Here is a 27,483-nt window from a genome sequence, read left to right on the forward strand (position 1 = left end):
GTTGGAGCGGTGGTCTCCTCCTGCATGTATCAACTCCGAAGGATCCGCAAAGTCCGTCACTTTCTGCCCCCAGCAGCACTCACTCAAACCATCATCTCGTTGGTACTTTCCCGCCTGGATTTTTCCAATGCCATTTACCACGGTTTGCCACAATTCTTGATTCAACGCCTACAGGTTGTCCAGAATCAGGCTGCCCGCCTGATCCATGGAACTCCCAGATGGCAATCAGCCAAGCCTCTGCTCACGAGCCTTCATTGGCTCCCAATCGATTGAAGGGCCGCCTTTAAGGTGGCATGTCTCACTTTCAAAGCACTTCACTGTCCTAGCCCTGCCTTTTTAAAATCCCTCATTTGCCCTCACTGTCCCACACGTAATCTCCGATCTGCTCATCGCGATCTACTGACTACCCCAAGGAGTAAAACCAAGAGATTCAGCGCTCGTCGGTTCTCTTACCTAGCTCCGGTGCTTTGGAACCTCCTCCCTCTCCCAATCAAATCCTGTTCTTCCCTTCTGAACTTCAGGAAAATGCTAAAAACCCATCTCTTTCCCACTCCTATTTAGAATTAATCATTTACGTTCTCCCCTCATTTGCTCTGTTTATCAGCGCCAGGAAGCTTCGGTGTCAGTGCGCTTTACAAATTACACTTAACATAACATAACATAACTATATTGTGGACCCTTCTTGATCCATCTTCGTGCAAGAGAGTCTAGCTTCTCTCGTTCCTCAAAATCTGGAAACTGACTACGAGATTGTCTTCGAGCAAAAGCCGGAGACACATTAAAAGCACCAAAAAAAGGAGATAGAATACTAGTGACAGAATCTGTGAGACGCTTACGCACAGACGGTGAATTAGACATTAGAACTGGAGACAGAGTATTAGGAGAACTAACAGGAGACGGACTGGAAATTACAGGAGGAGCAGAAGGCAAAGGAGAGCTAAGATCAGGAGATGAAGGCTGAGAAGTTGAGACTAATGGTAAAACCGGCAAGGGCGGTAATACTGGAGGAGGCAAATGCTGAAGAGCCGGAACCGGCGGAGGTACTACCAGCAGCTGGGCAGGCTGTAACGGCTGAGGTACATTGGCATTTTGCGCATAGGGTGGAGGCAACCTTAATAAATGAGACATTAGGGGATCTTCTTCTATATCTTTCTTATTATCAGAAGGAGAAACAGGCAACACCGGATAGCATTTATCTATCGCCATACGATGTTGTCTTTCTGAAATTTCAGTCGCATTGTCAATTTCATCATTTTTGAACTGTTGGGCAGCCTGTATAATTGTCATACCCTGTGCTTTCCTATCTGGTTTTGCTTGTTTAATTTCTTTCTGTTTGGCTTCCTTACGCCAAAGGCGGAAAGAGTCAAACATTGCCGGCCGGGCTTTTCTTTTGAATAATACTGCTTCCAAATTATCTAGCACATCAGGATCAAAACTACAGTTTTCTGGCCATTTGAGAACACCATCTTTCTTCGTGTATCGAGTCCATGTCTCGTTAAAGGCAATGGGGCCGATACCATGTTTCGAATAGAGCTCATATGTGGGAGTTCCAACCGAAGGAATCGGATAAGAGTCCTCAAGTCGGGAGTCCCTATTACAACCACGACAAAAAATTCTTCCAAACTTAGTCAGACCAGGCATTTCGAAATGTCTCTGGACTGTTCACAAACTTCAAGGGAGTAAAACTCAGTTTACGCAGTACAAATGCACTTACCCTCGGCTTTAGCCTTTGCAAATTCTAAATCTAAGAAACATAAGGACATAAAACAAAGAACCAAATTGTGGGCGTGACCCACGAAAATACTTAACTAAGGACGTCTTCTTCCACCAACAGAGGCCCATCTATCGTCTCGCCTTACCATACATCATCAAAGGAATGGGCCAAAGCAGGGCGGCAGTCAGGGCAGCAGTCGTCAGTAGCCATCAGGAAGGAGTAACCGCGCTGCAAAACACCTTTGGACCACTTTCGACATGCAGGGGTCGCTTAGTGTGGCTCGCGAACCCTCCGGAATTTTCTTGCGGGGTTCCTCACGACCTTCGAGCAGAACCGGTACCACTGAAGCCGCCCAACATTGGGCGCCAATTGAAGAACCAGAACCTTTTGGGTCTGGCGGCGCAGGGTACGCCCTCTGTCCTCGGAGTTCACCTGCTTCGCTACACAGAGACACGGGGCACTCTGTCGGCGTTAGAAGATTGGATTTATTTAGCTGCAGCTAGTACAGTTATCCTAGAAGTACACAAAGTAGGTTCTCAGGAGACTGCCACTTCACTCTGTGGCGCATCAGCTTAAATACTATACAATATATAATTATTAACGAGACACACTCCCCAAGCATAGAAGAAAAGAGCCAATAGGGTAAGTGGAAAAACAAAGTGGAACCAATAAGAAAGGTTCGAAAACAGAAATATCAGATGACTCGAAGAGACCTCTCCTCCAACTGTGTTTGTCATCCCACCCCTGAACTAATTCATTAACAGATTATAACTAACTTGCAGGTGGTGAGATACGCTTGTGTGTATTGGAGGACAGTCGTGACACGAGAGAATGCTAGCAGGAGACAGTGAAGGCCAGTTGATAAGATATGATCAGGAAAGAATAGTGTGAGCCTACAGATAGTTGAAACAGGGATTAGGAAAGCCAGACAAGGATTAGTGTACTCGGCTAGTCCAAACACCAGCTTCGCAAATAAGGCCGAGGACGTATTTCGACACCAAGCTACGAGAAAAGCAGAATAGACTTCGTTCGCCGTGCTGCCTGAGTGATGGCAACACAAAATGGCGGCGGGTCACAAAATGGCGGGTCGATTCGATCGTGATCGAAAATCGAAGTTCCTCACCATGACGACCCAGAGGAAGACCCCCACACACCACGGGACACACAATCGCAAGTACAGACCACAAACATGTTTGCCAGATCCCCTCCCGCAGCGCACTCCTAAAGTCGTTTGTTATTAGTACCACGCAATACGCCCCAATCGAAGGCCGGATCCCGGAGCTCGACCGACCACAGTTCCCCCCCCTCGCCCCTGGACACACGCGGAACTACCATCAATCGGAGCACATGCCACCCTAAGGCCTCATTCGACACCTGTACCCAAAACTCCATGAACACTTCCCCAGTTTTGCACCCCAGTTATATTTAGAAATTCTATTGTCGAAAGACCTCACTAGTGGCAGGAAACTTGACTAATTACTATGTGAATAGCAATGCATTATGGTATAACTACAAGAAATGTGATCTGACAAACCGTATTTTGATGCACAATGTCACTGCAAATTCAAAATGCCAATAAAAATATGTTAGAATAAAATCATGTGGTCCAAAACAATTTTTTGCGTACCAGTTGCTGTATTCCGAAATGAACAACTAAAAGGATGGTGGTAGATTTATTGAGCAACCCCCCCCTTCTCATAGTATTCTCCACCACGTCAGCATCCAGTATTGAAGGCACCACTCAGGGGCAGAGGGGAGGTGTCCACAGAATCCTCCAGCAGTTGGAAATTTTCTTTTTAAGGGTATTTACTTATGTTTTCGAAATTCAAAAAGCATTTCAAGCGTACGCCTGGAAAGCTGCAGCAGTTTTGGGATTCTTTTTGCAAAGGTGTTTTGACATGCGTAAATGTGACAGGCATATATTAATCCACGCTTAATCACCATAAAGTTTTAAAACCGCATGTAAAACCTTTTTTTCTCATGTGTAAAATATGTTTTAGGTCAAGCCTACAGCGCTTGCGCTGCAGGATGATCTGTGCATGTTCCCGCATCACTGCACTGAAAGGCAAGTAGAAATCCTCAGTGTCTGCTTTTACTGGTGCTTCTGTGATTAAAAAACATAGATACATAATAATCACCGGAAATCGTTGGGTCTTCCTTGTGTTGTGGTGATTACGTCAACTGTGGATGTCATCGTGCTGAAAATACATGTGAGCGAGGCTACGTTGCAGTAATATGCGATAATGTGCTGCATCGCTAAATACTTATAAGGTCCCAAAGGCGATACCGATTGCATTGCAAATGCTTGTTGTTCTTTGAAGACTTACCCACTCTGACACAAAATTGCCTTGACCACTATGTTACATTTTAAGAGACTTTTGAAAGTGTTATGCTTTAAGGAGGTATGTAGTTGAAACACATTGCACTATTGTGAAGAGTGAGAAACTGAGAGTTTAATAATTGAATATTGTTCTCAATTGTTTCCTTAATAAGGAATTGTGTTGCGTTTTGGGGAATTATATTAAGGTTAGTAACGAGAGAATACACGTGTTATTATGTTAATGTTTTAACTCGTTATTGTGTTTAAAGGGACCTGTGTTCCTAGTAGAATCAGCGCTGGAATAAAAGCTGAGCTGAGTAGCATAAAACGAAAAAGTTACCTACATTCATTATCTAGGTAAAACCAGTCCCTGCTTAAATCATATTCAAATGAAGTCGCCGGACTCATTGTTTACCTCCGGGCGCGACTGTTTTTCTCGGTTTACCACCAATTCTTATTTTATGCGTTTTCTGGAACATAGCCTGACCTTAACCAAGGGGTTTTGTTTACAAATGTTAGACAGCCACTAGGGGGAGTTGGCAGATGACTGAACCGCGCAACTAGTGGCCGTTCTCTAATCTTGAAAGCCTTGTTGGTAGCTGCAAAAAGTGTCTAAGCAGAGTTCCTGTTGTGTTGCCTGGCTGACGAGGACTGGGGCTGGCCGAGGGAGCTGGGAGCTCACACTGGATGGCTTATGGCAGCACGCGCAAAGGCTGGTTTCTGAGAGCAAACTCTTGGCTCTGCAACTGTCCCTCCGCGGTGTTAGTACTTACCGGGCTCCGACAGTGTTCCTCCCTTTTACGCTGTTGTATTATTATGCACCAGTTTTACTCCTCCCTGTTCAGCAATGAAGGTGGTCGGTTGGATTCTCATTCTGCAAGGGTTTCTGATCGGGCTGGCTGTTGCAACTTCGAAGGGATTCCTGGATTCTGCAAACTGCTTACTCAATAAGAAAGTAAGTCCGAGCTGAGGGGACTGCCTTGTGCGTTTCGTGTGGTACTGTGTACGACCGGGGGCGTAGGATATAGACTATTCTTATTGTAATCGATTGTCTGCAACAGAACAAAACAGAACGTTCCAATTTTTTTTCAAACTTTGGGCGTGCGAATCTTGTTCATACAGTGCCATTTTGTAAATGTTTATTTATGCATTGCTTTTTTCATCTTATAAGACCAATGCTAGCTAACCTGCTGTCTGCAGCAAACTTTAATGTATTTTATTTCCATGTGTCCTGTCTTCCTGGCTGTGTTTTTTCCTTAGTTGTTTTCTTTCCTTTCGCCCCCTCCTCTCCTGTGGGAACCCCCTGTGCACTGATAAAATGCAAGCGCCTTTCCCCCTCCTTTCCCTCCCCTTCCCCCAGGCTCGATTATTGTCAAAGTTTCTCCGAAATGTCTTGGTCCCATTCACTAAGGAGAGGAGCAAACGTGTCCTACAAGTTCTGCCTTGCAACAGGAAAGTTAACTGTCGAAGGAGGAGGCAGTGTCTGAGTTGGTCTAGTCCCCGTGCCGGTCTATTCTCTTCACATTTATATACCTCATTTTTGATCCCGCTGACTGAAACCCTCTCTCAATCGACCACAAATCTGCTAAACATCAGCAGACAGGAAAGGCGCTAGCTAGCATTAACTCGCAGACAGTGATATGTGCCAATTGCGAGGTGATGGGTTTTTGAGTGTAGGCGATGGCGCCCTTTGGGCAGAGATAAAGTTCTGTGGAGTGCGCCCGTGCTCTATACTCGCCGGCTTCCCCTTTAATTTGCTGTGTTTACTTTGCGGGAGCTCTCACCCCTGAGGCAGTCGATTCATTCACGGCCCCCTGACCCTGCTTGCTGTCCAAACACAGCTCCGTAATGCTTCATTTGGTTTGTATTATGTCCTCTGCCCGGTAACATAAACATTTGCTCAAGATTTTTTTTAATGAACTGATTCCCTTGAGCAGGGCCGGCTCTAGGGCGGTGCGACCGGTGCCATTGCACCGGGTGCTGACTTCTGGGGGCGCCATGTTTACAATGATGTTATAGTTTTAAAAGCACCTGCTATCCCGTTCCGTGCGTCCAGGCTAGCAGTTTTCATACGATAGAAATGTTTAGATAACTCCGGTGATTAACGTTCTTCCTGGAGTAGGTGCGGAGTTTTATTTATTGAAAGTTGTGACTCAACCAAAAAGTAGCGCAGTGGGTTAATATACCTGATGCTAAGTACGTGTACCGTGTAGATCACAGTGTGCATATAATCTAAAGAGGTCAGTGCTTTTGTACCTTGTAGTGTATCAGTTAAAATCCTAATATAGAACAGTGAGCTAATAACTGACATCAAAGAGCTGCATGCAAACTGCAAGGTGTAATATTATAATAGCGTTATGCCTTTCCCCCAGCCTTTCATTATTCTAAACTTGCAAAATAGGCTCATTTTTGTAAAAAAACAATTCTTGTTCTGAAATGTAACCCCCAAGTATGGTGTTATGTTTTAAATTCTGAGTTTGTGCTTCTCCACACCAAGCACTCTTAAACTTTCTTTCTTTCTTTTATTTCTTTATTTCGGCCTATAAGGCCATAAAAGATACAACAATATGATATCAGCATAAACACACACTAGGGTAAGAACATTAGATAAAAATCGTAAAAGTACATTTAAATGAAGGTCTAATCACGGGTAGAAATTACAGTTCATATCAATAGTATTTAAACATTTAATAGTTTACTCCTTATCTGCCACATGGCCATTATAAATTTAGCAACTGCTAAGACTATATGGGGGAGGGTACTTGTTTTCAGTATTCTGTGCGAGTGCAAATAGCTCCTTATGCCCAGATTTCTGCATAATGGTACTAGCCAATATTTCCTTGGTCTATTGTAGGCTGGGCAGAAAAATAGTACGTGTACTTCATCCTCCTCGTGGTTACTACACCCTGGGCAGATTTTGTCATCCCTCTTTGTCCATTTACAAGTGAAAGTTTTGATGGGCAAAGTGCCTAGCCTCCATTGAATAAACAATTTTCTAGTTATATAGGAAAAATTGTGTCCAGAAAACCCTCGAAGTGATAGGAATTTTTGGAATCCAAAAATCGATCGGTTAGAATACCGTTATTGGATGCAGAGACCAGGGAGGCTAAACTTTTCTCCTTATATATCTCCGCAAGTCTTTTACGTGAGACCCTTTGGCAGCCTTGTTCAGGAAGCTCCCATAACTCAGGGAGTCTCAACCGGTAGAGTTCTTTCTTTATGAAAGCCAACCACGGGATTCTATCACACTGATTCAAATTCATTACGTGAGTGAGCTCATGCCTAGTGTATGAGCTCGCCAGTGGACCAGAGCCTATGCCAGAATCTTAGTGGCATTAATTCCAAATGCTCACCTATAGAGGGAAGGCCCAGATCTAATCTCAAGGGGAACAAGGGTGTGCCACGGGGAAGGGCCAGGAGGCGTCTGAGGAAGCTATTTTCTACAGTGACCAGTTCTACCCCTGCTTTGTACCTCCATAGCTCTCCACCATAAGATTTGGCCGCTTTGGCTTGGGTTTTATACACTTCTACTGCCGGGCTAATAGGTTTAAAACTAGAAGTGTTTACAACCTTCAGAATTGCCCCAGACAGTTGGGACAGCTTTAGCCGGCATCTTGCTATTTGGGGTTCCCAGGATAGGTTCTCTTGCAGGGTTACCCCCAAATACTGGAAGGTTTTTACCCTCTCCAATCTTACTGAACTCAGTAATGGGTTAGGTCGAGTTTTAAGTGAGGGGTTAAATATCATGAACTTGGTCTTCTCTGTATTGATCTCTAGACCATATTGTCTACAGAAAAGACCAAATCCATCTAATATCCGTTGAATCCCCATCGGGGATTTCGAGAGCAGGAGGGTATCGTCCGCAAACATGATGGCAGGTACCCTCATGCCCCCAAAGATGGAGCGTCATTGTCCCCAATATTGTCAAGATGGGATATGACATTATTAACATAGAGACAAAACAGGGTTGGCGCCAAGACGCAACCCTGTCTTACCCCCCTGAGGACTGGGAACCTGGATGACAACGCTCCATCCCTCCCACACCTGACCTGTGCATAGTTGTTATCGTGAAGCCTGATTATGGTATTTAATAGATGAATCGGGACACCCAGCTCCTTTAGGACCTCCCATAGTTTCTTTCGAGGGACTAGGTCAAAAGCTGACCTCAGGTCCACGAACACCATGTACAGCCTCCCCCCTCAATCCTCACGGTTTTCCAATAGAGGAGAACAAGGCGGAAGATCTGATCCATGGTGGACGTTTTTTTCCTGAAGCCAGCCTGAAGGGGGCTGAGGATTTCCTTTTCCTCCATCCAGTCTAGAAGATGGTCCAAGAGGAGGCGGGAGAATAGTTTTTGTGAGACATCTATAAGGCTGATCGGCCTGTAGTTGACTGGGAGAAGAGGAGAGCCCTTTTTAAAAATAGGCACAATCTCTGCCCCCAGCCAAGTACAGGGAATCTCCATGCCTTCCGCGATGGAATTAAAGAGGATGAGGAGATAGGGACCCCAGATCTCTGGGTGATAACGGAAAAGATCACCTGGCGATCTATTGAGACCCGGGGCCTTCCCCCGTCGCCAGACCCCTTATTGCACTGGTCACCTCGCCAAGGGTAAATTCCAATCCAGCTGCAGGATTGGCAGCTGCAGGATTGGATGGGGCAGCGATTTTCGCATCGTTAGCATATTCGGAGGTTTCTTGGTACAATTTACCAAAGTGATCCTCCCAAACAGAAGCTGCAATATTTGGCTCCACTGCGTCTTTGGGTTCCCCTGAACCGATATTTACGAGGGACCAGAATTTTTTCAAATCCCTCGCTTCTAATGCTAATGAAAGATCCTGCCATCTATTCCAGTCCCATTCCGATCTTGCCAATTCCATAGCTTTCCTGTATTTCCTTCTGAGCTCGGAGACCTTGGGCCTATCAGAACCTGCTTTTATTGTATTTATTAGTTCTGTCTTGATCTTTTACAGGTCGAACTGTACCAGGTGGGGGTTCGGGTCTTTTTCTTCCTTAGGGGTGCCACAGGATAAAAAACCTCACCCAAGACTCCCACTAAGTCTACGTGAATTTGGGCTAACTTCTCATAGAATTCAGAGAATCCAGGCTGGTTTAATAGTACATCCAATTCTTTTAACTTTGGGAGGGCCAGCTGATATATTTTACTTATACTCTTTTCAGAGTTTGCCAATTTCCCCCATTTAACTCTACGTCTATTGGAGCTGAGAACCAAATTGCCTGGACCCTCGCTGGGCTCAGTAGAAGGTAATCCAACGGCACATACAGGATGCGCGATATCCAGTAGGAGTGCATTGTGATCACTATCCGTTCTTACAATCACTCTAAAATCCTGGACCTTGGACCAAAGACCAATGTCTACAAAGATATAATCCAGCCGCGATTCATGGTCCTTCCTATTGAAGGTGCATGATGAAGGGATATCGGAAGGAGTGCGTCCATTACACGCCCTCAGTGCAAAATGTAATGTTAGGGACATGATTTGAACTGCAAGAGGAGACCAGGATTTGGGGTGAGGGGATTGGCACGGCGGGACACCCCAAAAATCATCTTCAGCGGTAAGGGCGCCTTCCTTTAAACCACCCAGGGGTTCGAAATGGCAATTAAAGTCACCGCCCATCACTATCTTGCAGTCATTAGGAAGATGTCCCAAAAAAGACGAAAGATCGTCTAATGTGGGTGATTCCATGGCCGCGCTAACTGGGCCAGAGTACACATTAATAATTGCCAAATTTATAGCATTAGGCCACCTGAGTAGAACGCATTGTATGTCCTGCGAGAGCGTGGGTACATTCTCCGCAATACACCCAATGTGACAAGCTACCCAAACCGCCAGACCACCCGATGGCCTCCCTTTACCAGACCAACTTACTTTAATCTCAAAAACTGCGTATCCTACTCTAAGCAGCGGTTCCCTCGCCCAAGTCTCTTGAAAAAGACAGATGTCACTATTGCCTACTAGGGAGTCCCATTCGGCTGTATATACTTTATTGGCAATACCCGCCACGTTCCAGGAAAGAAACTTCAGAATTTCAACTGGATGTTTAAATCCCAGTCCCCCAGTATTCTCAGTTACAGTATCCAATGTTGGGACTAAAGGCTCTTGCAGGGATGTTTCCAGAGAAGTTGGGACGGTGGGAGTTGTATTAGGAGCGGGCGGGACTAGAGATGTTAAAATGTGACCAGATGGGCTCTGAGGTAGCTCGGTTTCTTGCTCCCGGGGGCTAGTGGAAATTAGGTTCTCCCGCCGAGGTGTATCTGCTCCTCTATTGATAATTTCTGTAGCATCTCTCACGGTCCCCTTGTCCTGCGGGTTTGCTATTTGAACCTTTGGTGTACCGTGGGGATGCACCCTTATAAGGTCGATCGACCTAATCAAGACAACTGTACCTGTTGGAGTGTATATAGTTGCCCTGAGTAGTGATAACATTGCGTGTGGGCCTATTTCTGGGCCCATCACTAGCAGACCCCACCTTTATCCAGCCCTCGTCCCTTATCCCAATCAAATCACGTGTATTGGGATAAAAGTATGACAAATGGACCAATTCAATAGATGTGGCTCCTACTCTCCCAAACCAGTTGGAAATGTAGGACACAACCTGCGGGCTCCTGAAGCTTACAATTATACAGTCCCCCACACTTTTCTTAACAGTGTATCCAACCCATGGTACCCTTCTAACCATAATGATTTCTCCTCTTAATTTGGGTGGTAGGGGCCTGTGGACATTTAACCAGCTAGTGACTTTGTTACGTAGGGAGTCATAGGATTCCACCACGTTTCCAGGGAGCACAGGTACCCCCTTCAGAATCGCAGTGTAGGCTGCCGCCTCTGGGGGCAAATTTACTATTTTTCGCCAGTTATAGGGGCTAGCTGGCCGAAATGGGTGGTTAACTGTGTCAATTATTAATCTCTCCTGGCTTAGTAATGGGGCTGGGTCAAGCGGTTTCGACATCCTTGCAGTTAGTGGCAGAGGCGATTGCCTAGGGAGAGGAACAGAGACAGATTGTAGCAGGGGGGTTGCAGTGATGTTTTCCCAAGAGGTGGTTTTTGGCAAGGTAGAAGCCACAGTGGTTGAATCAGTAGGGATATGAGTAGTCCCAACGATTGTCCCAGGGGCTTCATGTGAGCTCACTCTTAAACCTGGAACTCGGTGTGCAATTCCCTTTTGCAAGTCCATTAGACACATCTCCATTTTTGCTATATGTCCTTCCAGGGGGGTGAGCATTTCACTCAAAAGAGTACGAATATCCAAAAGAGTGAAATCCCCCACCACCGGGACATTTTGTCTAGGGGGTGTTTTAGCAGGGATCTGGGGGGGCTGTAAACCTAATTTTTGCCCTTTATTGGGTATGCCTGGTTGTTTGCCCTTGCCCTCAGGGTTAGGTTTTAAAATCTTGGGTTTTCTCCCCCCTATAGTGTAAGCCCTTTTTTTCCTTTTCGGGATAGCTCCTTCCCTCTCTCCTGATGTGAACTTCGCTGGCTGATGAGCCCTGTCAGTAGTTGTGTTCATATTGGGGGCACTTACTTCAGCAGTGATTTGGGGTAGAGGGCCCTTGAGTGTTGGAAGGGGTAATATACTAAGCTCGGCGGTTGTAGAGATGTCACAATCTATTGTTGAAGTAACAGAGCAGTTTATATTGGAGGAGACAGGCATACTATTTATCCCCCCTGTAACTGGAGATAGGCAGACAGGCGTTGGTTCTGGGGTGGTCGCATGAGCAAGGGGCCCCAAAGAGGATCTCCTAATCCAGTCAATTTCTTGCGAAATACGCCTTTAAGGTAGTGATCCCATCGATAAGAAGGGACCCCGCTTTTGCGAAATACGTGTCCAAAGTACCTGTTGTCTTCCCGGAAGCCAGTAAAGCTTTATTCCTCGTTTCTCTGGTAGTCATCCTAGTCCCGGGGAAACTTTACAGGATTTACAATGGGGGGACTTTTGGCGTGGGGGATGGCCCAGGCCCTAGCTCGCCCGTTCTCGAACGGCCTCAAACGGTCCGCTCTTTGCCCGGTCTTCGCCCTGGACTGCGCCCCGCTCGCGTCCCGCTAACGCGTTAGAGGGCTGTCAGATATAACAATCAGGGGGAGGGGTCGGGAAGAGGCACCAGCTGCAAGCAATGATGGGAGGGGCGCAAAGCCCGCTGGTCCTCGCAGTCCCGCGAGTGCAATGAAGATCGAATGAAGACTCGTCCCTCTAGCTCCCCACAGCAGACTCCTCCGGCCAATTCGCAGTGTCCCGATTAAGGTCAGCACAATGTTCAGCCTCCGAGCGGCACTCTTAAACTATACTGTCTACCGGTATGAATGACCTGTGACTCCTACACTGAGTATTCCTCTGTGTTGTGTAACATTCCTATACACTGAATTACACACGTGTGATTAATTATCTCTGTGTAATGTGTGTGTGTGTGTGATTTAACGTGCTCTGACACCCTATATTGGTATGAGGGGCACTATAAACCTAAATAAATGCATCTAAGCCAGTGAGTGGTTATGGAGACACGAGAGGCACTGTTAAAGGGTGGTAGTGAAGGAATCCGTAGTGAAGATGGTCGTGGGGGGGGCGGCAACAAACATTGTCACACAGGGCGCCACCAGCGCTAGAGCCGGCCCTGCCCTTAAGTCACCACAAGTGGAACTATCTCGGGCTGGCAGATCTTCATATATTTGAGAAGCCGAAGGGACCACCATACAGCGTGGAGACAGGGCAGAATGAGTTTTAATGAAAGACCCAGGATTTCCGCACACCCGCTGCTAATAATGTGTACGTATTTGAAATCGTTTCGATGGGTCTCCATTACCTCCTCGTCCTGTCTTCCCGTCCCATTCCTTAACAGTGAGCAGCTAGTGTGCTCCGCAGAAACCTACTACCTAGTGGAGCTTTTTGCACTTTCCCCAACATGGCACCACCATCAGGTGACGATAAAGGGGGGAAGTGTGTCATAGACATGCTGTTCTTTTTTTTCTGCCTTCGCAGTTGACTTCGTGTTTCTAGCAGTGCTGTTGGGGTAAGTTTTTTCTCCTTTTTTATATTGTTTGGATGACCTGCTTTAGCGGCGGCTTTTTATTAGTTTATGTATGCCTGGGGTGCCTGCCATTGACGCTGTCCGCTCTAGCGGCTGCTTGTGCCGGTTTTCCGCCGCTCTCACCTGTGTTGGAGGACATGTCCTCGGCCTGCTTTAGCAGCCATTTTTTTCTTCATGCCGATCCCGCTGCGTCTTGCTTTAGCGGGCAGAGATTTCGGCTGTGTTTCCTGTGGCGTGATGAGTCTGCGACTGTTCTCCACAACACTGGGGATTTATTTTGGGCAGCCGGACGCTTTTTCAGCGTCCGCCCACTTTTCCTGGCCCTGCGTGAGGTTGAGACCTTGGGACTTCGTTGGTTTAAAACGGGTCCTTTTCTCTTGCATCCCGTCCTCTGTGAGTGCATGTTTTGGTTCCTCTGTGTTTCGAGTGGTTGATGCTTTGCTGCCATGGACCCGGGTGCCTCTTCTTCAGCTCCTCCTATGGATGCCCTGCGCATCCTTATTAATGCGGTTACTGCTGCCTTCCAAGCTCGGGAGGCTGCTGGTCCTCCTGCCAAGGTGCCTCGTGGGTCTGTCATTCCGCCTGACGCTCCTGCTGACGATTTGGGCCCTGAAGAGGAGGAATGTGTGCATGGGCGATTTGTTCAGGGTGCGGAGCTCTCTGACTTGTTCGTCCATGTGAGGGATAATTTGGGGTTCGCTCCTCCTGTGTCTGATGTCCTAGAGGATGACTTTTTTACGCAGTATCACCAGCAGACTCCTGAGTCCTTCCCTTTGCATGGCGCTGTACGCAAGGTGCTGGATCATGAGTGGAAGGAGGTGGATAAATCCGCCTTTCCTCGCTTTTTGTCTAAGCGTTATCCTTTGGATGGGTTTGCTGCTGAGTTTCCCCAGTCCGTCAAAGTTGACAATTTGATGGCTGGACCTTTCCTCACAGGGCTTGGTTTTGTCTGATGACGCCCTTCCTTCGGACGCTGTGGATAAATGTGTTGAGGGGGCGCTGAAGCGTTCCTACGCTGCTTCCAACTTTTCTGTCAGGGTGACGGCCTATTCCAATTACATGGTCCAGTCCCTGCTGAAGGATTTCCAGTCCCTGGCTCTTCTTTTACAGGATGGGGAGGATGCCTCCTCTCTATTGGCCCTCATGGAGTTGCAGGTGTGCTATTTGTCTGATATTTCTTTTGACAATTTGAGTACTGCTGCGGCTGCTTCTGTGCTTCGATTGCTGCGAGGCGTCATATCTTGATGCGTTCCTGGAAAGCTGAGTCTTCTCAGAAGGCGGTCCTGCTTAAGTTGCCGTTTGTGGGGTCCAAGGTGTTCGGGCCTCAGCTGGAGGACATGCTCAAGCAGTCGGCAGAGAACCGCAAGCTTGTGGCTCCTGTCCGCCCTCCATTTCGGGGGCGTGGGTTTGGCTACGGCCGTGCCTTTGGACCTTCTGCTCGGGGTGCTTTGATGCCCTTTCACGGCAGGTGTCATGGCCGGGGGGCCCCTGGAGATGCCATGTCCCGTGCCCCTGCCGGTGGAGCTGCCTCCGCTCCTTCCTCTACTCAATGACTGTCTACCTTTTCCGGTTGGGGGTCGCCTTTGTTTTTATTTCTGCCCCAGTGGTTGGCGGTTCCGGATGCCTGGGTGGTTCAGACTGTGTCTGAGGTTTATCGGATCGAGTTCGCCTCTCCTCCCTCCCCTGGTCTTCCGGTTGACCCCCCTGCCCCGTCTTCCTCTGACGGGAGGCTTTGCTGGAAGGTGTGCGCCTTCTGTTGGAGAAGGCGGCTATCGTGGAGGTTCCTCTTCTGCAAAGGGGCGAGGGTTGTTATTCGATCCTCTTCCTGGTCTCCAAGAAGGATACGCCGGACCTGCGTCCTGTTTTGGATCTCAAGAGGGTCAATCTCTTCATCCCCCGACGTACGTTCAAGATGGTGACTTTATTGTCCATCCTGCATCTGGTGCTTCCTGGGAGCTTCCTGGACTTGATGGATGCTTATCTGCACGTCCCGATCCATCCTGCGGATCAGCAGTTTCTCTGGTTTGCTGTTGGTTCCTGGCACTTCCAGTCCCGGGTGCTTACTTTTGGCCTTTCATCGGCGCCAAGAGTTTTCACGAAGCTCTTGGCCCCTCTGGTGGGTATTCTCCATTCCAGAGGTCTGCAGGTTTTTCACTAGCTCGATGAGTGGTTGATTGTTTCTCCTTCTTTTTCTCAGGCTCTGTCAGATGTGGACCAGGTGTGTCATCTCCTGGGGTCCTGTGGGTTCTTATCAATCACCGGAAGTCCTCCCTGCTGCCCTCCCAGACTCTGAAGTTCCTGGGGGCTCTGTTCCGCATGGATCTGGGGATGGTGTTCCTCTCCCAGGAGCGCCAGTTGGCTTTGTTCCGTCACCTTTCTTGGGTTCTGTCCCAGTCCCAGGTGTCTGCCCGTCTCTGGTTGCGGAGTCAAGGGGAGATGGCTTCCACTCTGCATCTCCTCCCTTGGGCCCGGCTGCATTTGTATCCCCTCCTGCATCACGTCCTGTCGCACTGGGATCCTGCCTCTCTGGACTACGATGCCCTGAATCCGGTCACTCCGGGGATTCAGGATGCTCTCCAGCGGTGGTTGTCCCCTCATTCTCTTTCCCAGGGGTTCGACCTTCTTCCTCCTCAGAATGTGATTGTGTTGTCCACGGATGCCAGTGCCGTGGGTTGGGGTGCTGTCCTGGGTGCTTCCAAGGCTCCGGGTCGGTGGTCCCGTTTCGAGTCTCTCCAGTCCTCGAACTGGAAGGAGTTGCGTGCGGTTTGGCTGGCTCTTCAGTGGTTTGCTCCTCTCCTTCTGGGCCGTGCTGTCTCAGTTCAGACCGATAACCAGGTTGTTCGGGCTTATGTCAATCGTCAAGGGGGCATGTGCCGGTCTCTGTTTCTACTTTCCAGGGTCTTTGGGCCGACCAGAACCTCTTGCCTCTGACGGCTGTCTATCTTCCGGGGAAGGAGAATGGGCCTGCGGACTCTTTGAGCAGAGTGTTCCCTTCCTCTGTGAGTATGTGTCTGTCCCCGGCTCTGTTCAATCTGATTGTCCTCCGGTTCCGCCGTCCATGGCTGGATCTTTTTGCCTCGGAGGACTCCGCTCTTTTTCCTCGGTTTTGCAGCCTAAGTTCCCTCCTGTTTGGCATGGGCAATCAACGCTTTCTCCGTTCCATGGTCGCTGGGGCTCCTGCTTGCCTTCCCTCCATTTGCTTTGATTCCCCGGGTCCTCCGGAAGATTCAGTTGGACTGGGCGGAGGTTCTTCTGGTTGTACCGGAGTGGTTTCGTCAGGCTTGGTTTGCCCTGCTTCTGACCTTGTCTGTGTGCCCCCATTGGCGGTTTCCCCTGTGTCCCTCCCCTCTGCGGGCTCCTCTTCTCAGGGTTGCCTCCCTGCGCTCGCCCCCGGCTGGGGGTTTGGGACTTGAAAGGTTGAGTTTGTTGGGTCAGGGTTGCTCGGTTGAGGTTGCCCAGTGCATTCAGCTGTCTCGGCGCCCTTCCACCTTGAAGTCCTATGACTGTCGTTGGAAGAACTTCTCATCCTGGTGTCTTGGGAAGGTTCTCTCTTCTTCCTCCTGTGAGGCTGTGAGGGTGCTGGTCTTCTTGCGGTATGGGTTCGTCCTGGGACTCGCTGTCTCTTCCCTGCGTGCGCAGTGGGCTGCCATACTTGCATTTCGGGGTTCCTCTGTGTCTTCTGTCTCCCCTTTGGTGGCTCACCTTTTGCGGAGTTTTTTGATTTAGCCTGTCTATCACTCTCCTGTGCCAGCCTGGGATCTTCCTCTGGTTCTCCAGGCCCTGACGGGGCCCCCTTTCGAACCTTTGGTCTCAGTGGACCTTAAGTTCCTTTCTGCTAAGGTTCTTTTCCTGGTGGTCATTACTTCTGGGTGGAGGGTTGGTGAGCTTGGTGCTTTGATGGCTTCGCCCCCTTTTTTGCGTCTCTGCACTGACAAGGTCATTCTCCTTCCCAGTCAATTTTTTCTGCCCAAGGTTTTATCCTCTTTCCACTGTCAGGAGGATATTGTTCTCCCTGTTTTTTTTCCGGACCCTGCCTCCCCGGAGGAGTTGGTCCTACATTCTGTGGATGTGCTGAGGGCTCTCCGCATCTATTTGGAGCGGACCTGTGGTTTCTGGAAGGTTGAGTCTTTATTTGTCATCTCCGGCCTCTCTGGGAGGGGTCTTCGTCCTTCCTTGTCCACCTTGACTTTGTTGGGTCAAGGTTGCTGTTGTTTCGGCCTACGAGTTTGCCCACTGTCCTATCCCTTCTGTTCAAGGTCGGTCGACCAGGGGTGTCTCCTCCTCCTGGGCCATGTTCAAGGGGGCCTCCTTGCGGGACATTTGTAATGCAAACACATGGGCTTCTCCCCATACGTTTGTTTCCCATTATCGCCTTCAGTTGGGGATGGTTGCCTCGGCTGCCTTTGGCACTCATGTTTTGTCTGCTGTACATGGTTTATGATTTGTACTACTTTGTGCTGATTAAATGGACCTGTTTATTGCATTCTCTGGTCTGTTTTCTTACAATCACGTGAGCTTGGGTATGGGCTCACTGTTAAGGAATGGGACGGCAAGACAGGACGAGGAGGTAATGCCTGGTTACTCACCGATAATATTCATTACTCCGAGTCCTGGTCTTCCCGTCCCATTCCTGAGCTCTTCCCTCCCTCCCTGGTTTTTGTTTTGGGTGTTTGTTTTCCTTTCTGGGTTATCTTTGGTATTCTCAGGATGTTCTATGACGCACTTCCCCCTTTATCGTCACCTGATGGTGGCGCCATGTTGGGGGAAGTGCGAAAAGCTCTGCTAGGTAGTAGGTTTCTGTGGAGCAGACTAGCTGTTCACTGTTAAGGAATGGGACGGGAAGACCAGGACTCAGAGTAATGAATATTACCGGTGAGTAACCGGGCATTGTGCCCCAAAGAAATCGATCCTAAAATATTTTTGTGTTAAGTAAGTTTGATTTGTAAGTATTTCTTGAATGACTCTTCAGGAGGCTCAGAAACTGCCTAGCACCAAAGTGCCTGTTGAGATTAATGTTCCCAGTGACTATACTGACCCTGGCGCAGCATCATCCCATCCACAGTGCTGTTACAGTGGCGAAGGTTTTGGGCACCGGCGTGCCCGGGACTCCTCTGGTATTTAGAGAAGACTGCACCAGTGGCAAGCATGATTTTTGGAGAAAGGGGCCAGACCGCAGACAGTTGTAGCATACTTTTCAATGACATCACTCAGGAACATTTGCCCCGTGTGTATGGTAGTTATGTGGTAGTTTCAGGTTTTAGTCTGTTCCTCACAGACACAACACAGAAGCGGGGACATACACCTAAATGAGATGGCCCCACAGTACCTTATTTATTTATTTAATTTCATTGTTATATATAGTGCCAGCAAGTCAATCAATCAATGATCTGTATTTCGATTTAAAAAACCATAAAAGATTACATTCAATTCATATAAAGGACATCATATAATTTTCTCCGGAGGGCCTTATACCTCACGCGTGCGGTGGTGCCATATGCGCCGGCGATACCCCTAGAGGGCTCTCCTGGAGGAGGTGGGGGGGTGCTTGCGGCCCCCGCGCTGACGAGCTGGTGGGCGGCGGACGTGCACACGCTGGGAGACCTGTACAGGGACGGCGAGCTGATACCGTACGAAACCTTGGTGTCGGAGGACGGGCTCCGACCCGGCGGGTTCCTCACACACCGCTCACTACTGGTGAGCCTCACCGCCAAATGGGGAAGCATGGCCACAGAGCCTGCCCAACACCTAACCATGCAATACCTGCATGTCATGGGGAGGGGCGGACACCTGGTTCGCTGGTTCGCCGCCTCGTTGCGAGAGCACGCGGCGGTTGATCTGGGCCCACTCCGCGGCAAGTGGGAACTGGATATGGGGAGGCCGCTGACGGACAGGGAGTGGGAGAGAGTCCTCAAGAGCCCAGCGCGTATCCCCCGTAATATGCGGTTCCGTCAAATCCAGCTGTTCATAGTTCACAGGGCCTATCTCACACCCGAGCTGATTAATAGATACTTCCACCGTGCTGACGCGCACTGTCCTCGGTGCCGTGAGCTAGGGGCGGGGCTGCTGCACTTGCTGTGGGGCTGCCCAGAGTTGCACACCTATTGGAGGGCGGTTAGTGGGCAGTTGCGGGGGAGCACAGGACGCAGCATTCCCTTCGACTGGCCCGAGCACGTCCTGCACCAATTTACCAGGCCGCCCAAGGATAAGGTAGCGTCCCGATTCCTGGATCTGGGGCTTGTGGTGGCGAAGCGCCTCATCACCCGGAGATGGAAGGCACACGACCCGCCGCACGTGCGGGCCTGGAGTTTATCGTTTCAGGCATGGGCCAGAGCGGAAGGGACGGCTATCCGTAGGGAGGACACCCTGGGGCTGCGGAGGGAGCCCATGGCGGACCGCTGGGAACAGTTGCTTGTTGAGTTCCGGCACTCGGAGGGGGAGGGTGCCACAGGCTGCGCAGGCGAGGCCAGACAGGATGACACTGGCGCAGGCGGCGGCGTAGTGTAGGCAAACCCGCTGACGGGATAGCATGGCCCCCATTACCGCTGGATCACGGATGGGGCGTATGGGGACGCGCGGCGACAACTGCGCCCACTGGGACTTTGAGGGGTACTCCTGGAGTTCGGGGGGGGGGGGAGGTCGGGGTGGGAAGGGGGTAGGAGCGCACCAAGCGAATCGTTGTCACCGCTGCCATTGTTATGGGTTCTTCCTTTTGTATAACATGTAATATTCCCGACTTTATTGACGCCTCAGTTGTGTAGGCGTGATCAGTTGCCCTCGTACGGCTCAATGGCTGGTGGGTGGTGGTGCTGGCCCCCCCTGCATAGAGGACACCGGAATTGTTAAGGGTGGGGTGGCTGGCTCCCGGGGGGGGTGGTGGTGGGTGCGCGCGCAGACACCAGGCTGTTCCCCCTCCCCCCCCCGTCCTGCCAGTTGGCATGTCCTAAAAGTTTGTAAAAGCTTATGACTTTCTGAATGTGAAACAGGATGCTGTACATGGTTCTCCTGTACAAATGTTTAAATTCAAACTCAATAAAAACAGAATTGCAAAAAAAAAAAGACATCATATAATTTGCAAAGGGTACCCCGCCCGACAGATACGCGTTTGTTGAGAATCAATGTCCCAATACTAGACCTTTCTTAGATATTAAAAAGATCAATAAATATAAATAAAATTCTGTCAATAGATACATTTAGTAATAGGGTAGCATTTTAACAATAATTAAATTCATACCTTCATAGAACAAGTACATGTTATAATCTAATCAATCAATGGCTCTGTCCAAAAATATACAATATACAAGGTTCCATGGCGTACACCTCAAATAATACATAATAGGGCATAGTACCTATCATGCAGAACCAGCAAGGTGTAAGGTTAAGTATAAATTCAGATAAAACACACAGGTTCCTACAAATTTTTAAAATTTCAGTTCTATTCTCTTTCTTGTTAAATCAACCCCAAAGAGGTATCTGCTCACACTAAAAACTACTGCTTGTGTTGTATCTGATCGCAGTATTCTTGCTGCTTCATAACAGGATCTAATGCCCAAAAGCTGACAAAAAGGTTTAATCCATTTATTCCTGGAATATATATAAGCTGGGCAGAAGAATAACATATGCAGTTCGTTCTCTTTTGCACCTGTGTGGCAAATAGCACAACAACCGTCGCTTACATCCCCATCACTACGTGCCCATTTTACTGTATTTGCATTTATCTGTAGAACACCGTAGCAGAATTTCAGATAAAGAGATTTAGCAAGCTGTGGTTGTATCTCATCTAAAAAGGACTCAAATTTCCCATTTGGTTTTATTGAAAGAAACCTTGTAGATAAAATGCCTATTTTTGAGCTGTGGGATAAAATATCTTGATTAAAAGCCCAAAAAGTCTCTGTTTCAACAGTTTTTTTTGAGCCCATCAACAGTCCCCGAGGGTCATCCCAGAAGTACTTTAGTCCTAATTTACAAAACCAATCACGAACGTGGTTTAACCATAGCAGCCTTGTACCATTTTTAATTCTAAAAACTTCCTCCAGGCCTTCTCTATAATGAACAAGTTCATCTGTTGACCACAGGCGGACCCAAAACAGTAATGGCCGTAAAGTTGCCTGCAAATCAGTGCGACGGATATTTAAATCCATCACTACTGGCATTAATGGTGTACGCATAGGTAAGCTAAGCAGTTTCCTAAAGAATTTATTCTCGACCACCATAAAAGTATTCTTTGTTACGTGGCCCCACAATTCAGCCCCATAAAGGCATGCTGATTGCACCCTATATTTATATAACTCAAGTGCAGGGGAAACGGCTTTAGACAAACTATTCTCATGCTTCCTTATTATTGGTACTGAGTTTTAGATTAATATAGTTTTGCATTTTTCCAACTGCGATCTCCAATTCATTTTAGAATCCAATGTAATGCCTAAGTAGTTAAAATTTAGCACGTATTCTAGCTTCTCATTTTTGACAGTTTTTAAAAAAAAGATTTGTGTGGATTAACTGCCATATATTTCGTTTTGGTAGAATTTATTTCCAAGCCCTTCGTTTCACAGTAAATTTTGAAAGTGTTTAATAGGCTTTGCAGACCTTTGGGGGTTTGTGATATTAAAATTGTGTCATCGGCGAATAAAAGTGCCGGTACTGGCACCCCCCTAACTTGGGAGAATCGTGTTCGCAGCCCAAGAGATATTCAGGGATGTCATTAACATACAACGAAAATAAGGTAGTGGCCAACACGCATCCCTGCTTACACATAAGGTGAACAGAGAGTTTATAGACGATAAGCATAGGAGTATATAGATTAGAGTGAGGTTCAAACCTATTCCAGCATGATAAAAGGCAACAAATAGTTATCAGGAGATGGAGGAAGGTTCTCAGTGCGAGGAGAATTTGTTGGATAGTAACATTTTTACTTCCTTCCTAAAGATGGATATGGATGGGTTGCATGTGATCACGGTAGGGCGAGAGTTCCATATTTTTGGTGCAATTCCGGAGATGGATCTGTTGTATGTTTTGTTTTTCTTAAATTTTTGTGGCTTAAGCAGTAAGAAGCTAGTGCTTACAGAAGATCTGGTTCCACCTGGTACAGTCAGTTTTTGGGTCAGGTTGGAGGAGGTATTGTAATGTATCGCTTTGTGGGTCATACAAGAAATGTTGAAATAAATTCTAGCCTCATAGGCTAGTTATTTCCATGTTTGTACGGAGGTGATGTGATTACTTCTTTTAGATCCAGTGATGCACCTAGCTGCTGCATTTAGTGTGGCCTTTCATGGTTCAAGTGAGGTTTGTGGGAGGCCCACCAGGGTAGTGCTGCCATAGTCTAATTTTGATATCACAAGTGCTCGAATTGCCGTTGTGAGGTCAGCAGCAGAGAGGAAATATTTTAGCTTTCTAAGAATGTGCAACTGATGGTTGACTCCTTTAGTGATGGCGCTGATGTATTTTTGCATGGAGAGGTCTTGGTCCAAGGTTATACCTAGGAATTTGGTAGAGTCAATGATGTGTGGAGTACAATTCAGGGCAGTGAGAAGGGGCAGCCAGTCTTTTATGTTGGGGGAGCTGGTGGTGGGTGGTGCGATCTGTAGGAATTCAGTTTTGAGGGCATTGAGTTTACGGTGATTATGGGACAGCCAGTGTTGTGTTTTAGTCAGGGTGTTGTTGAGGATATTGATGTCATTTAGGGAGGTGATTTTCATGTAGAGTTGGGTATCGTCACCATACATGTGGTATGAGATGTGGGAGAGTTTGAGGATTTCATTTAGGTGCTCTATATATAAGTTAAATAATGTTGGGGAGAGAATAGAGCCTTGGGGTACGCCTAGTTACAGTTGAGACTGGTCAGAAAGAGTGTGATTGATTAGGATGCATTGAGACATGTTATGTAGAAAGGAGGGAAACCATTTCAGCATGGAGCTGGAGAAGCCCATCCTCTGTTCAAGAAGGTTTATAAGGATGACATGGTTGTGAGTGTCAAAAGCTTCTGATAGTTCCAATAGGATTAGGAGGCAGGATTAATTCTGGTCAAGTGAGCGTAGGGCGTCATCGATGATGTGGGCCATGGCAGTCTCGGTGCTGTGATCTGATCAAAAGCCAGTTTGACAGAGGTCGAGCAGTTAGAATTGCTCAATGTGATTGTGTAGCTGTACACATTTTTCTAGAAGTTAGGCCAAAGTAGGGAGGTTTGAGATAGGGCAGTAGTTATTGGGGTCGGATTGGTAGGAGCTGTTTTTTTTTTTTTAAGATAGGGGTAACCTGGCCACTTTTGAGGCAGTCATGTAGGAAGCCTTGGGAGAGCGAAGCATTGATTATCGTAAGCCATAGTGAGAATAGGAGGTGAATTGACTCCTATTAGAGTTTGGAGGGGAGGGGATTGCTGAAGTAGTTGGAGTATTTCAGAGATGACAGTAAATTTAAAGTGTAATTTACATTGAGTTTTTTTTAAGCTAAACCAGGAGGCTTTATTTTTTAGTGAGATGAGGGGATATTTCGGGTATGTATCATGATCGGGAGGGGAGGGGTGAGGGGGGCTTCATGTGGAAGTAGTTTAATTGCGTTCTTGATATTGTTAGAGATTTGCAAGGTTTTTCTCTGCAAAAACAGATGCTATGGTTTCACTGTTGGGTAATGTTTTGTTATCAGCAGAAGTGGGATCACTTTTGCGTGTTGATTGGTTTTTGATAATTTCGAAGAGTTTTTTGAGGCATTTTGTTGCTGAGTCTTGGTGATTTTGGAAGAAACTTGCTTTCGAATACCTAATGTGTCTATTGTAAGCTCTTCGTTTTTGACATAGGAGTTTGATGTTGTCCAAGGATGGGAAATGTCTCCATGCTCTTTCTGCAAATCCGAGGTGTTGGCTTCTTTGTTTAGATTAGGGTTGAACCAGGGGTTGGCTCTTTTAGACAGGATTCTTCTAAGTTACTTGGGGACCAGGGTATCCATGATTTTGGTCATGGAGTTGAAGTAATGATCAGTGAGGTCATGAACGTTATTCATATGGGAGGGTCGGAGTAAGATGTCGTTGCTAAGAGTTGATAAATTATGTGAGTTAATGTTGAGGGTGTCTCAGACCCAGTGGCGGCCCACATAGGTAAGAGCGTTGGAACGGGGCGGGGGTGGTGGAATTCAACAGATTACAGGATAAGTAATATTAAATAAAACTACTTACTTTGCACTTGCTGCAAGTGCAAAGTAAGTGGTTTTATTTATTTATTTATTTAATATTACTTATCCCATCGTCTGTCGAATTCCACCACCCCGCCCAACCGCTCTTACCTGTGCGAGCCACTGCTGCTCAGACCCACTGTTTTACTTTCTTTGGTTAGCCCATTGATGTGATTGTCTTTTTTTGAGGAAGAAAGTGATGTAGTGGTGGTCAGTCCAGTTGCAATGAGAATGGACTCAATTTGAATGGTGTCTTTAGCAATGATTAATCTAGGGTGGCTCCTTTGTTATGGGTTGGGCTGTTGCAGGCTTGGATAAGGTTGAGGTCCTGGAGGAAATATCTAATACTGTTCACAAGAGGGTCATTGGAATTGTTCCAGTGGATATTGAAATCACCAAGGAAAATGTTGTTGTTGTGCTCTTTGTTGTTGACGGTGATAATCTCTGTGATCTGTTCAATGAATGTGTAGTTTTCTCCTGGCGGGGTATAAAATGTGTGACGGGAGCACCTTGAATTGTTAGTGATGGTGATGTCTAGCCTTAGGTATTCACAAGAAGGCATAGAAGTAGTGTGTGATTGTTTCGTAGAGAGTGAGGATCTGTATATACAGGCTATGCCACCTCCTGAGTGTCCTGGCTGGTCTAGTCTAATGATCTCATGATTGTGGAGAGACAAAGGTGTCTAAGATAGGAGTAGAGGAATTGTTCAACTACGTTTCAGTGAGCATGACGATGTCTAGGTCTGAATTGAGTATAAGCTCTTGTATGGCGGCTGCGTGTTTTACGGCTGAGCAGCAGTTTAGCAGTATGCATTTCAAGGGTGTTATGGAGGTGATCGAGGATGTATGTGAGATGGGAACTTGTGTGAGGTTTATTTTATTAATAAACCTGGTGTTTGGGTAGGATGTCCTGATAGGGCAGGTGATAATAGTTTCAATATGTGTGGCAGGAAGAGTATGGATGGCAAGACGAAGGTTGTAAGAGTCGAGTAGGGAGAGTATATTGACGGTTGAAAGCCTTCTGATTAGTTTATTAGGTCAGGAGGAGTGGTTGAGATTGGGTGTGGATCTCCAGCATGGGAGGGAGATGTTAGGAGTGTATGGGATGTTTCTAACTACTTCTAACTGGCGTTAAATGAAGGAGCATTTCCTTAGCAGGTCTATCCCTTACCATGTGACTAGAAGCTATAGTCCTGTGTCCTACACTGCTGTCTGAAACATTGATCTTCTCCCCTAAACCGGTGTTAAACTTCACATGGCCAAATGCCAACCATCACACTGTTGAACTGGCCTGCTTTACTGCTGTGACAAACGGCTCACTGACAAAATATCGGAACCACAAGTTTTGTGGTATACAACTATCGTGTCAAAAATATCAAGCACAAAAATATAATTTTCCTATAATTATAATGTAAATGACAAAAATATTGAAAACAATATTGTTGTACTCTAATATCTATTACAAGAATATTGTTTTTTTTAATTGTGGTGTACCCTCCCTTATCTTTGGAGTTACCATATCCTGTATTGTTTTCAACTATGATATTATTGGTTCTATTTGTCTCTTCTCTCTCTGATACCTGCAAGGGTCATGTTTGCGCTACATAAAACCTTTTAAATAAATGAATATATATAGTTAAAAATAGTAATCATTAAATATATTAACATTTAACAGTTATATAATATAAATTAAATATATTTAAATAATTTAAAAATATATATAAATGTTATACTTATTTAAATTTGTTTACATATATGTGTGTAGGTTCATTTAAATATATATATTTTAAAACTATTATTAAAAGAATAATTTTAATGTATACTATAATTTACAATTTGCTGTCAAGTTTAATGATTTAACATATATATATATATATATATATATATATATATATATATATATATACATATATATATATATATATACATACACACACAGAATAAATTAAAAACCATAACAAATTAACTTGAAACAATTAAAAAACATAGCAATTCAATTGCACATAAATAATTAAACAATATAAAAAGTTAGTTTACAAAAAATGTTACATGATAAAAACATTACTAAATAAAAATAATATGATGTTAAACACGCAGAAATTTCATAATAATATACATTAAAACAATATAAATTATACTATCAAATTGTACGAATAATACATTTACTAGTTCCACTCCAATCTGTGCAACAGTAGGGAAAGCGCTTGACTCAGGAGGGGTAAATTATACTATTCTTACTCCAGTCTGTACAACAGTAGGGAAAGCGTTAGACTCATGAGGGGTAAAAATGACTAATCCGATTCCAGTCGGTGCAACCGTAAGGAAAGCGTTGGACTCGGGAGGGGTAAAATTTACTATTTCCACTCCAGTTAGTGCAATAATAGGAAAAGCACTGGATTGCCGAGGGGTACAATGTAGTATTCTCACATTAGGATGCAGGCTGTCTGAGCTTAGCTGTCTGGGGAGAAAGACCGACAAGTCAGACAGGATCAAAGATCCCTTCAAGGCGGCGGTCGGACTCCTATTCACTGCAAAGATGGTGGTGCCTACGCAGGCACCGCCTTAGTGATTAGGATGTCCCTTTCCACCTGCCCTTTCATGCCGGTTCACCTGCCATGAAAAGGAATGCGGAAAGTGACTTTGGGGGCCCCTAGCAGGGCCTCTTCCCCCCTGGCCCTCCGCTATGGGGGCACCTATGCGCTACCTGTAAACATCCCTGAACCATGTGGCAGGTACCACATGGTGCTTGCCACATAGTGCAGGGATGTTTTAAATGTATATTCTTTGTATTGCGGCGTGTGCTGCAGCCTAAGCACACACCACAATGCAAAATATACACATTGCGACCGCTGTGAAGGCGGTCGTATCGTAATGCAGGCAGCTGGACCGCCAAGTTCTAGTCGGGTGGTCCTGTTTCCGCCACGGTGCGACATCGTAATCAGGTCCTATATTCTCACAATCGTAACAACCAAAAAATATAAAGGTATTTACAACTAAAAAGCATAACACAATTAACACATAACATAATAAATAACACAATTTTTAATGAATGAATAACTATTTTTACATTTAATACTTTAAAAACTACCTCTAAAAACTACACAACACACACCTAAAATATATCTTAAAGATTATAATAATTACTACACATTTTACATAATTATCAATTAAACAATTAATAGTAATGAACTAATAATAAAGTAATTATATTTGATTAACTCCCCACCCTTTATCCCTACAAACCCAACAAC

General features: G+C 46.4%; 1 protein-coding gene across 1 annotated transcript in view; it reads left to right on the forward strand.

Annotated features, from left to right (window-relative positions):
- The first annotated feature begins 4,626 nt into the window (after positions 1–4,626).
- Positions 4,627–27,483, forward strand: part of LOC146861755 (metalloprotease TIKI1-like) — a 1,236,995-nt gene continuing 1,214,138 nt past the window's right edge. Inside the window, exon 1 of the mRNA XM_085640940.1 lies at positions 4,627–4,989. Within this exon, the coding sequence (XP_085497066.1) occupies positions 4,882–4,989 (108 nt within the window). The 5' untranslated portion in view covers positions 4,627–4,881. The remainder of the gene's footprint in view (positions 4,990–27,483) is intronic.

The sequence above is a fragment of the Triturus cristatus genome, chromosome 2_2 (genome assembly GCF_964204655.1).
Source record: "Triturus cristatus chromosome 2_2, aTriCri1.1, whole genome shotgun sequence".
In the NCBI taxonomy this organism is placed as follows: domain Eukaryota; kingdom Metazoa; phylum Chordata; class Amphibia; order Caudata; family Salamandridae; genus Triturus; species Triturus cristatus.